Source organism: Chanodichthys erythropterus, chromosome 22, assembly GCF_024489055.1.
Source record: "Chanodichthys erythropterus isolate Z2021 chromosome 22, ASM2448905v1, whole genome shotgun sequence".
NCBI classification, from domain to species: Eukaryota; Metazoa; Chordata; class Actinopteri; order Cypriniformes; family Xenocyprididae; genus Chanodichthys; species Chanodichthys erythropterus.
This window is the reverse complement of record NC_090242.1, coordinates 12,249,782-12,265,944: the sequence shown is the minus strand read 5'-3', so window position 1 is coordinate 12,265,944 and position 16,163 is coordinate 12,249,782. Positions and strand designations below refer to the sequence as shown.

Genomic DNA, 16,163 nt, shown 5'->3' with positions numbered 1-16,163 from the left:
TTTTTTCTTCCAATTTCAGGATTTACCTTGATAATGCAGATTTCAAAATCTGAGACACAGAGAAAAGATTGATGCAATCTCTCCCAAAGGACCAGTAACAGGCCCTCCATTATCAAATATTCATAGGTATTAAAAAAAGACACAGTCATAGCCTAGACAAAATACACCTAGAATTCAAATCATGTAATTATGTTGCACTGCAAAATATATTTATGCACTCAGTGTTACTGCAGCAAATGGTTCAATGCATGTGCAGCACAACAGTGTCGTGCTTGCATGAGAGAGTCTGGCCAGCGGAGGTCAGTGTCCTTTCAGGAGAGCTGGAAATATGTTCTCATCATAAATTATTTTTTTGTGCTATACCTGTCTCCCTCTGCATGCAGGAAAGCAAAAGCCTGTCCATGTGACTGACGTCCAGGTTCACTTTCTGCATTAATTACTGCAGCCCTATGAGAAGGGAAACATATGGCATCTTATATGATAACTCAAGCCCGCATTTTACATATTAATTAAGCTTTGTGTAGTCTTTAACAACACGCATCTGCAGCAGGAATAAATGTGAAAGGCTTACATGATATTAAAGATGTCACTATAATCTATATTTAAAATACTGTAATAGGCTGGAGATACAGAGCTGTTGCAAAAACACAAATATTTAATATTAGCTAAGTTATATATTCATATTTATATGTTATAATTCTTATATAATCAATGATGAAACAGGGGTTTGAAATAATAAAACAAAACTTTATTTCATGATTGTGTAAATTTCTTCACAGAAGGCTTGGGGGAAAACAGTGCCATTAAATTATGAATCAATACAAAATAAAAATCATGGAAATGCAAACATAAGCAATCTGTAAACACATCGCCTTTGTTCTGAAATGTTGAACAAGTCAGAAGAAATGGAATGGACAGCTGGATGTCAGGGTGTACGTTAGCGTCTGTGGGTGTTTGTTCGTTTGTGTCCATCATCCTTCCAGCTTGACTGACTCTAAAACAGTTCTGGCCTCCTTGTATTCTTCCATTTCAGCCAGTTCCTCTTCTGTTTCCTAAGAAAAAAAAAAGAAAAAAAAAGTTTTAAAGTCACTATCTAGACCAAGGCCATAACCATGTCTTGAACACTGAGTGGGGAGGGACCAATTTTTTATAAAGCATAAATCCACAGAATAGTGAAGGAAATTCTAGGTCTAATTCTAGTTGGACAATAAACATTTTTGAACTATTTGCAAATAATATTTGAATTAACTTGCATTAAAATATGCATACATGTAGGCTACTTTTATGTTTCAAAAATGCAAAAGTGTCCCGTCACGCTGAACAGGAACTGCATGAATCATATAAATGCCTTTTTTTAATTTGGCCGTATTTGAGTCAACTAGTTTGCATTACTGGATGTTACTGTTGTTTAACATTTCTACCACAAAACATGTATTAAATGTTTCGCTATTTACCAGGGGTGTACCGATACCCTCATGTCACGATTCAATACGATATTATTGCGATACTCCAAGACATATGGTAAAAGGTTAACAAAAAATGAACTCATGATTAAAATGCTAAATTTGGTATTACATTGGTGGTGGAAATGAATAGGCTTGGACTTGGTGCTGGTAACCCAACGTTGACACCAGAATAAAAATAATCATGATTCTAAAGCTGAAAATACAGAATTTTTTTTTTAGACAAATATGCTTGCACTCTGTCACTGACTAGATATATTTAAAATAATGTAGGCCACTTTTTACTGGGAAACATAAGACACTGGGCATTATCAGGACCCACAGATATTTCCCCCATTGCATAATTTATACATTATATGCAACATTATATATAGTAGTTTAATGAAGTACTGAAACAAACTCTGTAAACTTGAATTTTGGGTGAACTATGGACAACACACATTGTCACAATCCACGATACATTTTGTTGCATTTTTGGATTGCGATATATTGTTACACCCCTACTATTTACACCTTACCTCACTTTCTTTCAAAGTTAAACTGGTTTGGGAGGGACAATGACCATTTCTAATAATTTAGGGAGACTTGTCCCCCTCGATGTCTATGGTGGTTACGGCCCTGAGACCCAATCTGGAGTTTCTTAAAGGTGCCCTAGAATCAAAAATTTAATTTACCTTGGCATAGTTGAATAACAAGAGTTCAGTACATGGAAATGACATACAGTGAGTCTCAAACACCATTGTTTCCTCCTTCTTGTGTAAATCTCATTCGTTTAAAAGACCTCCAAAAAACAGGCGAATCTCAACATAACACCGACTGTTAAGTAACAGTCGGGATCATTAATATGTACGCCCCCAATGTTTGCATATGCCAGCTCATGTTCAAGGCATTACACAAGGGCAGCCAGTATTAACGTCTGGATCTGTGCACAGCTGAATCATCAGACTAGGTAAGCAAGCAAGAACAACAGCGAAAAATGGCAGATGGAGCAATAATAACTGACATGATCCATGATAAAATGATATTTTTAGTGATATTTCTAAATTGCCTTTCTAAATGTTTCGTTAGCATGTTGCTAATGTAATGTTAAATGTGGTTAAAGTTACCATCGTTTTTTACTGTATTCACGGAGACAAGAGCCGTCGCTATTTCCAGTTTTAAACACTTGCAGTCTGTATAATTCATAAACACATCTTCATTCTTTATAAATCTCTCCAACAGTGTGTAATGTTAGCTTTAGCCACGGATCACTATCGAACTCATTCAGAATCTAATGTAAACATCCAAATAAATACTATACTCACATGATCCGACGCATGCATGCAGTATGCATGATGAACACTTTGTAAAAATCCATTTGAGGGTTATATTAGCTGTGTGAACTTTGTTTATGCACTGTATTATAGTCAAGAGCTCGGGGGACAGGGAGCGCGAGATTTAAAGGGGCCGCAGCCTGAATCGGTGCATAGTTAATGATGCCCCAAAATAGGCAGTTAAAAAAAATCTATGGGGTATTTTGAGCTGAAACTTCACAGACACATTCAGGGGACACCTTAGACTTATTTTACATCTTGTAAAAACTGGTTCTAGGGCACCTTTAATGAATAGTTTTCATATCTTGTAAATTAAAAATAAATATGAATAAATATGAAGAAAATTATGCATCTTACAGCCTTAGAAATATACAATAAATTCAAAGCATTGGATACAGAATTTACAGAACTGATCATAATTATACCTTAAAGGTCTGTGCATACCGAGTCCGAAATTCGAGTCCAAAATTCGCACATTAAAAAATACGACCTCATGTTGTGTCAATCATGTATACACACTGCCTCCAAAACTTTCGTCCATCATAAAAAAAAAAAAAAAAATCCAGATTGGGTTAAATTTTCCAAGTTTTTTCGCATCTGTAGCAAGTATTTTGAGAGGTGTTATGACAATTCAGAGCCACCGTACAAGCGAACAGCAAAATCGAAGTTGATCCATTTCTCGCAGCACAAAGCACTTTATGACAAACAAAGTGTGGAATACAAAGAGACGGAATATAAAAGTCATGAATATGTGTAACACCAGTATTTCCTACACCTACACTGATTGTTTTGGGATATTCCCGCAGCTCCTTGCTAAGGAGGTGGAACTCTCCTTCCTTTCTATGCAATCTCAGGATTGGATGGACTCAATATTTCCTTTCTTTTTCTCTTTTTAAGAAGGGAGAGGACAACAAAATCATCCTCACTGCTTGAAAACTCCATTTTGTATTGTTTTGCTATACGCAACACTCGGTGTGCAAGGTTTCCATGCGTGACAAATACGAAAATGCACACGAAAAGGTCTTTGCATACTGAGTCCGTAGTTAAGTATTACACAATTTCCTTTCCAAAATATTGACATTTTCAGATAAAAAAAACCTAAAAACTATTAAATAATCTGACTGAACCAAACCTCAGATTTCTTGATGAACTGCATAATTTTAGTCATCAAATATTTACATTCTTATGAGTTATAATAGCCTTAAAATGACATAAAACACATGCAAACATGAAGTGTACAGAAAGATTGAATAGAGTGGGAGTTTTCCATCCAGTTGCAGTTAGCAAATCAGATCACAGTAACACAATGAGAGAGACTAACTACATCACCAAATACAGCTAATCCACTCAGTGAACCGGTCAGATAATCACACACACACACAACCACCTCAGACAAACAAACACACTCACACACGTAACACAGTGTGAAAATGTAATGGAGGCATTGAGAGGAGTAGGTCATATCAATGCTAATCGATCGACGACGGTTTCTATGGAGGCCATTGCCGTGACAACATTACTAATGAACTGAAATGAGTGTGTGTGTGTGTGTGAAGCCTCAGTGAGCTGGTGTGCACCTGACAGTTTTACACTGACACAAAACAGTAGAGGGTTTGGAAACCATTTTTATTCAAACACACTAACAGGAGCGCACCTGTGCCATCACAGCTTTTCATTTCATCTCACTGTTTTCTGTTAATTAATGTGACCCCTGTAATCCTGTACTTCCTCTAAACGTCAACAAATAGGAAGCGGATGGCACCGTCTCCCCTGTGCAAATCTCATGAACAGACATCTTTCTCACACGCATAAGCCTGCCATGTCATGATGCCCTGTGCTTAGAACTGATCCAAACACCTGTTCTGCCAATATTCAGTCGATGAATACCCTTTTTTAGAGTTATTACTGCTTTGTATGGCTAATCCTTTTCAAGGCTAGGAATGTGAGAAGACAAACTGTATATGCATTTTTGGTCCGGATGCACAGACAAATGTGTGTGTTTTTTAATGAGTAAATTGTCTAAAAATGGGATAAAGTTTTTTGTCCTTGTTGGTTTTCAAACAAAAATTTAAGAAAATCATCAAAAGTAAAAATTATTTAAAAAAAAAAAAAAAAAAATTTTTAAAAATGTGACGATACCAGCATTTCCCCCTAGCATTTTGAGTGCTGTGGAGCGGATTCTTAAACACCTCTGATTGGCCATTATGTTCATGCACTCAACAGATATGTCCGTGATTGGCTACAATGATCTACACTTTAAAAAACATGTAGACATCTTTGATGCTCTTCACCAAGCACTATCAGCAGATACGTCTTATTACCATGTATCTGCTGATAGACGCCTACTTTTAAACGATCTTGTGTGTATCTGTGTAAGCACTCGGTGAAGAGCATCAAAGAGGTCTATTTACAACATGTTTTTGAAGCGTTGATCATTGTAACCAATCACAGACAAGTAATGTAAATGCTGCTGTAAAATACAGATGTGCCAATGTTGTCGTGATCAATGCATCGATTTAAAGCCTTTGAGGTAGGACTAGTGTTAATTTTGTTAACGAAAAGTATGATGGAAAATGTTTGTCAATTACCTTTTTCCATGGGTACGAGATGACACCAAGGTCATTAAACGATAACTGTGACGATATTAAGAAGCAATATCATTGACGAAAAGAGACAAGACTAAAATGTAGTTAAAAAATAAAAACTTTACCAAAAGCTCTTTGTTTTTGTAGAAAAAAAAGAGAAAATATTAAAGACAGCTCTACGAGCCTCTACTCTGATAGATATCACAAGCTTAAATGACCCAATCTGTTAAAAGGATACTTTTTGGCCAGTGTTTTAAGTAATCTATGCAATCTGGCAACCATGACAACAAACGTTGTGATTTTAGTCGAGCAAAATATTCATAATTATCAACTTAACCATTGTGCAGCATGGCGAAAGTGTGACCAAGTTTTCATTGACTAAAATGGCCAGACATTTAGTCGACTAAAACTTGATTAAACAAAAACAGGATAAGGTTGACTAAATATGATAAAAACTAAAAGTGCATTTGACAAATGACTAAGACTATAAGACTAAACATAAAAATAAATTGACAAAATGAATACTAGGTAAGACAAACCTAAAACTGTGTGTGTGTGTGTGTGTGTGTTTGATATTCTCACCAACAGCTGTTGTAGGTCAGCGTGGGCCATAGCTAAACGACGATGGCAGTCTGGGATCATCATTCTTGACTCTTGCAACACCTCCAACTGTTTAAGACATTTAAGAGATTTTACAGTATTATAAAAACAGAAGAATTATTTCTTTCACATAAAAACATCACCTAGAAAACAAAATCCTCTCAGAGATTGAGAACGAATTTTTGTATGTCTAGCTCAACGGAAAAACTGCTTGTTAAGCGATCAGCTGCTGCAACCAAAAACTGGCCCCATCCTCAACTCATCAGATAGGAAGATGAACAAATCATGACAGGATGACATATTATGTCATATTTGTCTGATCAGTCCCTTTAAAACAGAGCTGTATATGCATTCACTCAAGAGAGAAGATGAAGTAGAGAATGAGGACAGAGAGAGAACATGGTCCACTACTCCTCAAGATCCTCTAAATTAGCAGCATGTGTTGTTAATTACAAAACTCCTCTAAAGTTACATAACATCATTAATTTTGCATCAGCACATTAAAACTAACCCTGATCTCACCCACAGCGCTGCCATACTGAATCAGCTCTGCTCCTTTTAAGGCAGAACAACCGACTGGTACCAGCGTTCAGATATTAACTCTGATGACTTACTCTCTTTACAGTCAGACAATGTTCTACATCCAGGGGGCAAAATTAAAGGGTTAGTTCACCCAAAAATGAAAATTCTGTCATTTATTACTCACCCTCGTGAGTTTTTTTTGGCACACCAAAAATATTCTCGTCGCTTTATAATATTAATATTGAACTACTGTACTCACATGAACTGATTTAAATATGATTTAGTACATTTATGGATCTTGAGAGAGGAAATGTCATTGCTCCCTATGGAGGCCTCAGTGTGCCATCGGATTTTAACAAAAATATCTCAATTTGTGTGTTTGTTTTTTTGTTTTACGGGTGTGGAACGGCGTGAACAATAAATGACAGAATTTTCATTTTTGGGTGAACTAACCTTTTAACTCTTGCAAAGTGCTAAATGTGACTAAAATTGACTTTGTATTATTGACCAGTTGGCTGGTAACTTTACTGGTAACATACTACAGGGCTGTTGAATGCTTGAATCTGATCTAAGATCTAAGGTGTGCAATCATTTTCAGGGACATTACTCCTTACATAATCAGCTTTAAATAAATGTTACAGAATTGTGACATCATGCCAGTGATACGAGTGATTCTTTCACTTTTGTGGAATATTTACCATCGAAAGCTTATCTAGGATGCCTGAAGTATTTTTTATTGTTGACACGTGGAATATTTCTCACTTTAAGCTACCAAAAAAAAAACACCACAAGACCAATACATCTCATATAATGTGCAATCAACTGTGCCGTCTGTCAGAAACATGAAAATATTTTAAATTAAAATAAATAAATATGTCCCTGACTGGAGTTTTACAAAACCTTGAATTCTCAGTTCTGGACCCAATCATAGTACTCTTATGGTCCTTTAAATGAGTGAGTCTCATCAGGTTGTGTGTTATTTTAGGTGGTTTATTCTTCTTACCTGCTTCTTGATTACATACTCGTCTCCTGCCTCCGCCTTGAGACGCTCAATCTTCTCTTCCTGCTGCTTTGCCTCCTTTATGTACAACACCTCCTCTTTGGCCAAACTGAGAGACGGAGAGAGAGAAAACAAGAATGAGAATAGATAGATAGGAGTGAGTTTTGCTCTTTAAATCTCAATACTTATTTGTTCAACCGATGCTGTCAGGAATTTACCACCAAGAAGTCAAACAACTACCTAACTTACAGATCTCAAAATACAAATAAGCAACTTACAAGGGCCCAAAACCAGAGAATCAACTTCTAATGTCCTGAAGTTTCACATTACTAATCTTTTTTAATTGCATCTGATTATACAGAAATTTAAACAATGCAAGTATATTTGGTCCCACTTTATATTAAGTGGCCTTAACTACTATGTACTTACATTTAAATTAATGATTTGATACAATGCACTTGTGTACATACATGTTTTTACATTGTACTTATATTTGAAAAACACCTGCATGTAATTACAACTGTAATTAATTTCTGTAATTGCATTTATAATTACACTGTTGACCCATCCCTTACACCTAACCCCTACCCTTAAACCTACCCATACCACCAAAGCTTTCCCTAACCTTACCCGTATTCCACCTCAATAGCTGAAAATGTGTTTTGCAATTCAATATGAACCCAATAAGTACATTGTACTAATTTTTTGATGTTAAAAATTTGATGATAAAGTGGGACCATATATTTTAATTAGGTTGAAATTATATATATATACATTATATATATATACATTATATATATATACATATATATATATATAAAAAGATGATGTAGATGTAGACAATATTGCAGAATTTGAACAAATACACTACCGTTCAAAAGTTTGGGGTTTGAAGATTTTTTTTAAGAAATTAATACTTTTAATCAGCAAGGATGCATTATATTGATCAGAAATTACAGTAAAGACATTTATAATGTTGTTCTCTTGAACTTTCTATTTATCAAAGAATGATAAATGTATGTATTACATTTTCCATAAAAATATTAAGCAGAACAACAGTTTTCAACAATAATAATAAGAAAAGTTTCTTGAGCAGCAAATCAGCATATTAGAATGATTTCTGAAGGGTCATGTGACACTGAAGACTGGAGTAATGATGCTGAAAATTCAGCTTTGCATTACAGGAAAAAATTAAATTTTTTATATTTTATATATATATATATATATATATATTATATAAAAAGAAAAACAGTAAAAACAAAACTTGTTAAATATTTTTACTATTTAAAATAACTTCATTATTTTAAATAGTAAAAATACTTAACAATATTACTTTTTACTGTATTTATCAAATAAATGCAGCCTTGGTGAGCATGAGACTTCTTTAATAACATTAAAAAAAAAAGAAAATCGTACCAACCCCAAACCTTTAGTATTGTACTTACTGCTTAAAACGAACAAAACTCACTATACAAGGAGAAACAAGCAGTTCCATTAACCGAAATCCAGTGGTTTTATACTTTGCTAAACTTGGTATTTCCATCAAGTTGCACCAAAAAAACAAAAATGGTAATATGTGATATATAAAACATTTTTGTGTTGAATCATAAAACACCTCATATCATGATAAAATATTTCAGTCATACCATCCCATCTCGAGTCTATATAAATCACTAGCTATCACTGTTAACTTTGAAACAACAAACTGGTAAAACACAGACATAACTACCACTAACAAACTTCTGATTCCCCATATAATTTCAACCCATGAACAAACACTTATTCATTCTACTGTATCTTATTGTAAACAATGTCTATCCCAACATTTCCTACCTCCCAATTCTCTCTTCCTTAATGATTATCTACTGTCAATCTCAGAAAAGCTGCATGCTTGTTAGCCACTGCAAAACTGCATCAGCTACATCCTGATCGCTACGCTAATCTGTCTTTTAACCGCATCTGCCTCCCTCTCCCTCACACACACTCACAAAGACACTGTACTGCCCCTACTAGGATTAATTGATCATCAATTTAGTCCCTAATTTGGACTAAGTCAGGTGGCAAATGGGCCACTTTTGCTTGATTGTTAGTGAAAACGCAGTGCGAGTACATTGATAAATTTTGATTATTTATCAATTATGGCCAAATGAACTAAACGCACTGAATAAATTCACGGCCTGATTGCCGTAATGGAGTTTGAAAATATCACTATTGATAATGATTCTAGCTAATAGCCGCTTTCCGTCTGCGGCCTGCTCGCTTGTCGGGACGACATGGCGTTGCGGAATTCATTTTTCATAAAATCAGCTGTGTATGTGTGTGTGTTAGACAGTGAGAAAAAGAGAGGGAGAGCACGAGACGCTTCTCCATTAATCAAACGCGCTGCCAGCCCGGGCCGCGTGCCGTAAGATCCGTCTCCGCCTGCGACAATATGTCATATTTTACGTCAATTACACCGGTTTTAACAGGCTTCAATCACGACGCTATGGTGCAATTCTCTACATATGCTCAAGGTAAGGCTTTCTTTGACACGCGCACAAAAATTAGACCACGGGAAAAGGAATGGGGGGTGCAACCAGCAAGGAAGCCAGAGGGGTGGAAAGATCGGGGTGTAGCATAATTCTAATAAAAGTGAGGGACAGGCTAATGAAAAAGTGTCATGCTGATGTTAATTTCTTGTTTCTGCAGGGTGATGTGGGAGCTGCTTATAGCAGGGGCGGAGCTGGGCAGCTGTAAATGGGGCTGCCAGGGCTGCTTCCTTCAGCTTAATGGAAAAAGCATCTCTCTGGAAAATAGAGAAAAGAATTAGACTCGACACACACATTCTCTCCCCTCTAATACTGTATTTTTGAGGCGGCGGGCCGGCGGCGAGACCCGGTGACAAAAGCAAATTACGTCTGTCATTTTATTAAGTGCATCCGCTGAGCTAGGCCAGAAAACACTGACTGGAATACATCACCAAAAAGAAGAAAAGAAAAAAGAAAACGGCAAGTGAAGGGTAAAAAGGGATGGTTGAAGACGGCGAGATGCAAAATTGGCTGGCGGTTCGTTCAGACCAACACCATCCAGTTGTCAAGGCCAAGACGGATAGAAAGTTTTGGAAAAATAGCTAATTTCTTCACCGAATGAATATATTGGTGAAAAGTGGATGTTTTGTGAAACATTTGGCCTTAATGCTTATCAAATCCACATTTGGCATGAGATCTTGACCACTTCTTCATAGGGTGTTTCAGGAACCCCCTTGAGGCTTTTGAAAATGTGGGATGTAGCTGTATGAGAGGGGCTTGACCTGAAGGTGGTAATTAACTGACATTACAAGCATCCACGTGTACAACAGTTTCTAGCATTGACACATCACCTCAGGATAACTCTTCATAGCCCTGCATCACCAAACAGTAAACAGCTGTCATTGGTGGAAAGGGTGACCACATCACAACACTGTTAAAGGGTTAGTTAATGAAAATTCTGTCATTAATTACTCACACACACACACACACACACGTTGTTCCAGACACGCAAGACCTTCATCTTCATCAAACCTGTAACCGTAAGACCTTCGTGAGTTCATCTTGGAACAGAAATTAAGATGTTTTTGACAAAATACGAGAGCTTTCTGACCTCTGATAGACTGCAATGTTACCACTTTCAAGGCCCAGAAAGGTAGTAAAGACATCATTAAAATAGTCCATGTGACTATAGTGGTTCTGACGTAGAACCTGGAAGCGCTGCACTGTGTTTACTATGCAAACAACATAGGAGATTGACATGGAAGAGAATAAAGTCATTATCTTTGTTTGTTTTTTGCACACAAAATGTATTCTCATTGCTTCATAACATAAAATGCCATCACCCTCAAGCCATCCTAGGTGTATATAAAACTTTCTTCTTTCTGATGAACATAATCTGAGAAATAATAATAAATATCCTGACACATCTGAGCTTTATAATGGCAGTGATAGGGATCAATGTGTATGAGCTGAAGAAAGTGCTTCCATCTAAATCCACCCATCATAAATATGTGCTCCAAACAGCTTTGGTGGGGTTAATCCTTTAAGGTTGAACCACTGCAGTCAAATTGACTATTTTAACAATGTCTTTACTACCTTTCTGGGCCTTGAAAGTGGCAATTAAACTGCTGTCTGGAGGTGTCAGAGAGCTCTCGGATGATCAAAAATATCTTAATTTGTGATCTGAAGATGAACAAAGGTCTTACTGGTTTGTAACGACATGAGGGTGAGTAATTAATGACAGAATTTTCTTTTTTTGGTGAACTAACCCTTTGATCATCTACTTAAACTACAAAAATCTGCTTTTTACCTTAAAACATAAAGCCATACAGGTGGTAAAACAAAACAGAAAAAAAAAGAAATTCAGTTTTGTACAGTAAAATGGATACATTTTTGAAAAAAAAAAACAAAAAACAAAAAACGACTAAAGTGATGTTAAACCTTTTACAATGTTTCACCATATATGGTAAGATATCAGTTTTCTGCAGGATTTTTCTGTAAAAAAATATATATTTTTAAAAGTGCAGTATATAGTTTTAACCAACATATTGCCCACCACAATATATTAGTAGTCAAATATAATATTATTACCAGTCATTTTGAGATTTTTACCATTAAATGGTCAGTTCACCCAAAAATTCTGTCATTAATTACTCACCTTCATGTCGTTCCACACCTGTAAGACCTTTGTTCATCTTCGGAACACAAATTAAGATCATTTTGATGAAATCCAAGTGATTTCTGTCCCTACATTGACAGTCTACGCAACTACCACTTTCAAGCACAGTAAGGTATTAAATACATCATTAAAGTACTCCATTTGACTCCAGTGGTTCAAAACATACTGTTGGAGATTTTATAAATATTTTTTTTTGCACAAAATACTCGCGTTGCTTCATAAAACTGAGGGTAAACTGCTGGAGTACTTTATGATGTCTTTACTACCTTTCTGGGCTTGAAAGTGGTACATAGCTGTCAATGGAGGCACAGAAAGCTCTCAGATTTTATCAAAAAATATCTTCATTTGTGTTACAAAGATGAACAAAAGTCTTAAGTGTTTGGAACAACATGAGGGTGAGTTAATGATGACAATTTTTATTTTTGGGTGAACTAACCCTTTAATGTTGCCCAATTATCTATCAGTTACTAAAATCTTAAGCCTTGTCAATGGATAATGCACATTTACAGTTTTCATTTAAGCAACTGGTAGACAATTTTTCACTTTTTGCATTCCCTGAGAATCGAACCCATGGCCATTGCAAGCACCATGCTCTACTAATGTTTGAGTTTTTGAATTCTGGTTTGAATTCCGCATTTTGTCAGAAGATGGACATTTAAAAAAAAAAAAATGCTCCATATTGGTCCAAAGAGACTGGATTTCAACATCAAAAATTATATTCTGTCCTACATTGACAGTATCAGGAATCATCTTTCTATTTCAGCATTCATTGAAAAACACTGGTAGGCCAAGCTTAGAGCAAACATACAAACAGACAGACTTAAAGCGAGTAAACCAGGTGACCATCAAGAAGCCCACACCTCACAGGCCTGACAAATGAAGAAATGCAATTCAGCAATACAGCGTTCAAAGGTGGACAAAATCAATTATCTGACCTGAAGCGGAGAAGCCCCGGTCTGAGTGAACCACAGAGGCCTGCGCTCACATGGGGAGAGAAATTTGAGAGAAATCTATAGGACCTAAAGACCCAGCTGAAAGAAAACAAAGCAACTTGCACCGCTCTAATCGATACGAAGGCTGGACCGTCCACACAGAGAGCCAAAAACAGATGGGAAATCCAGAAGAAACATGTCTAAGAGACACGAAGGATGTGTCTGCCATCGCTGGGCCTAACAGCAGGAATGTTCCATCATAAAACAATCAATTGACACCAACGGTGCCAATGCAATAAGCAAATTCAGCATAAATGAATTCAGACACCAAGACGTGATTGGTCCCTCATGTGAACATCAGCTGAGTTTGACAGGCCAAACGTTGGGTTCTTATCGTAGCGCGGCTCATTACGATGTTGTCTCCTGTGTTGGCATGGTGTGCGAGTTGTTTCCTAACCCTCTCTCTTTCTCAATCCCACTGAGAATCATTCCCACACTTCCATTACCAGCCCTATCAAACAGGCCCATCTCAATCAGGCCCTCATCTGGTCAATCAATGCAAACAGCAGTCAGGTGGGGATTGGAGGGGAGAGCAGAGAAAGGGAGGGGATGAAAAGAGGATGAGGCAAGAACACAGACACTCGCAGAACACAAATGACCAACTTTAATACGAGTCTAACATTCGTTAAGCGCTTCTGTGCTTCTGGTCTTACTGGGGACTGCCAGTCGTACAAACCAAAAATAATCATTGTCAATGTGATCATATTATGTCACAGGTCATATCTGATGCTATAAAGTTTGAACTTTTCATGTCAACTTCAAAAATAAATGTAAAAATCTCTCTCTCTCATATACATATATAGACATTCAAACAGGGCTGTGTTTAGTATCGTAAAAAAACCATTGATGCTTTTAGGAAATGCAGCCCAGAACAATGCTTAACAGAAGACAGAAAAAACATAATGTGTTTGAGTCAAGTTATTTCACAATAAACAAAATGAAATAGTAGCCTACATAGTTAGCACAATTACATTTACTTAAATTGAGCGTTAAAAGTTCATATTGATGATCCATCAAAGACTATAGAATAACACTTAATGGGACTTTGGTTATATTCTGTAACTAATGTTGATACACTGCCACAATACGAAGGTTGTATTTTATGGGTGCAACAGCTTGTCACTGGCAGTCCCTTATGAAAATGAAGCATTACTACAGTGACCATAGTTCAGCTAGGCCTATAGTATTTGTATATTTCCATGGTTATCACTACAAGTAAACATTTTAACCATGTTTAAACAAAACTATAATAGAATAAGTTGCAATTAAGGTATATTGAATGTTAAAATAACTGTCAAATATAATGTTAAGTGGGTATCAATACCCATTTTACTCTTTGTAATTCAATAATTTAAGAAATTTTAAAAATTACGAATTCAGATTAGAGGTATTGTATCGGTATCGATATCAGCGATATTGGCCTTGAAGGTATCGGTATTGTATCGAAAAGAAAATAAGTGGCATCACCCATCCCTATTCATACAACATAATATCTAAATTATATATATATATTATATATATATATATATATAAATAATGTATATATGTGTATATGTGTGTGTGTGTGTGTGTATAGACAGATAAAATACTGTAAATGATAAAATAATTTGAGCTACAAACTAGTGTGTATGACTACGTTAACAAATTAAAATAATACAAGTAATAGCTTGTATTTGCAATATCAAGCAACATAACGTTGTTTTGTGAAACATAACGAGTTTCCTTTTATTATAGTCCAGATGATACAGAAATAAATATATATTACACATGGCACTAACAAAGCCTCCTATTTTTCATTCAATACCTCATTTTGACTACTTGTCTACTTATACTTTGGTCTATTGGACTCATAACACACAAATACAAACTAACAAATAACACTTCATAGATTTCACTGCACCGAAAGTGACTGGAGTCTTGAACTTGACATCTGGACAATGTTCCTGCAGCTGTCAAGAGCACCGGGCTATATTTACAGCCTCTGCCAGAGAACTCACTCATCTGCTGCGTATGCCTGCAGAATGGCGCGGTGAACCTGCGGCCTTCCCGTCGCACATAAAAGAAATCTGATTATTCAGTCTTCTTACCGTTTAACCACACCGGTCTTGATTTTTATTTGTCGTATTCTTGGATCCGCCATTGTCCGTGTTGTTTGAAATAGTAAAACGGAAGGAAAAGCGGATAAATATGTTAACAATTAGATAGTAACAGCAGAAGCGCGCAGCTGAGATTAGCCTGATAGCACAGTGACACACCAACACACAGCAGAAAGTGTGCGCATGCGTAGATAAAACAGAGCATGTGACAACAGTTCAAAGATTAACTCCGTTTTTAATTTTAGTATATTTTATGGTGCAATTTATATAGGTTGTTTGCCACAAAGGGTGATAAAAAATAATGAAATAATACACTAAAAAGTAAACATACGGGTATCATTGTTATATTATGCTTTTTTAATTGTACAGGTAGGCTAAAGTATTATGTAAATATCACAGTAGCTTATGAATTTAGTACTATGGTATATATAAAGGTGTATATATAATGTCGGGTATATATATTATATATTATATAGTGTATATAAAGGTATAATGTCGTTTTTATTCTACAACTGATTATTAGCCTACTGAATCTGTTATTTTCAAATTACATGTAGGCAAAATCATATGTTGCTACCATTAATAATTAAAATAAACATTTAATAGACCTATATGTAAACAGACCTGTTAATTACGGCATAAATTATATTATTGGCCAACAATTGTCTTAATTATTTATGTGGGTTAGGCTTTAAAAAGTAACATTTATTAATTTATACATAAATATTTTATTATTTTACTTCATTACTGTTGTTGTATTAGTAGGCTGTCATTGCTTTGGTCAGTGGTGTGACCGGGCTGGACTGTCGACTGTGTGATCTACTCCTCACAGCCACTGGAAGCACAGTGGACATCATAGACACCTCGATTGCCGGAGGTAATGTTTTAGACTGGAGCAGGTAAAGT

At 36.0% G+C, this 16,163-nt stretch overlaps 1 protein-coding gene across 1 annotated transcript; it reads right to left on the bottom strand.

The window, feature by feature from the left end:
* Positions 1-726: 726 nt before the first annotated feature.
* On the bottom strand, positions 727-15,437 carry tbca (tubulin cofactor a). Its single transcript, XM_067375966.1, has 4 exons — positions 15,249-15,437; positions 7,487-7,592; positions 5,944-6,030; positions 727-1,052 (listed from the first exon to the last, which is right to left on the bottom strand). The coding sequence occupies exons 1-4, from the start codon at positions 15,299-15,301 to the stop codon at positions 972-974; spliced, it is 327 nt and encodes a 108-aa protein (XP_067232067.1). The 5' UTR covers positions 15,302-15,437; the 3' UTR covers positions 727-971.
* Between the last annotated feature and the right edge of the window lie 726 nt (positions 15,438-16,163).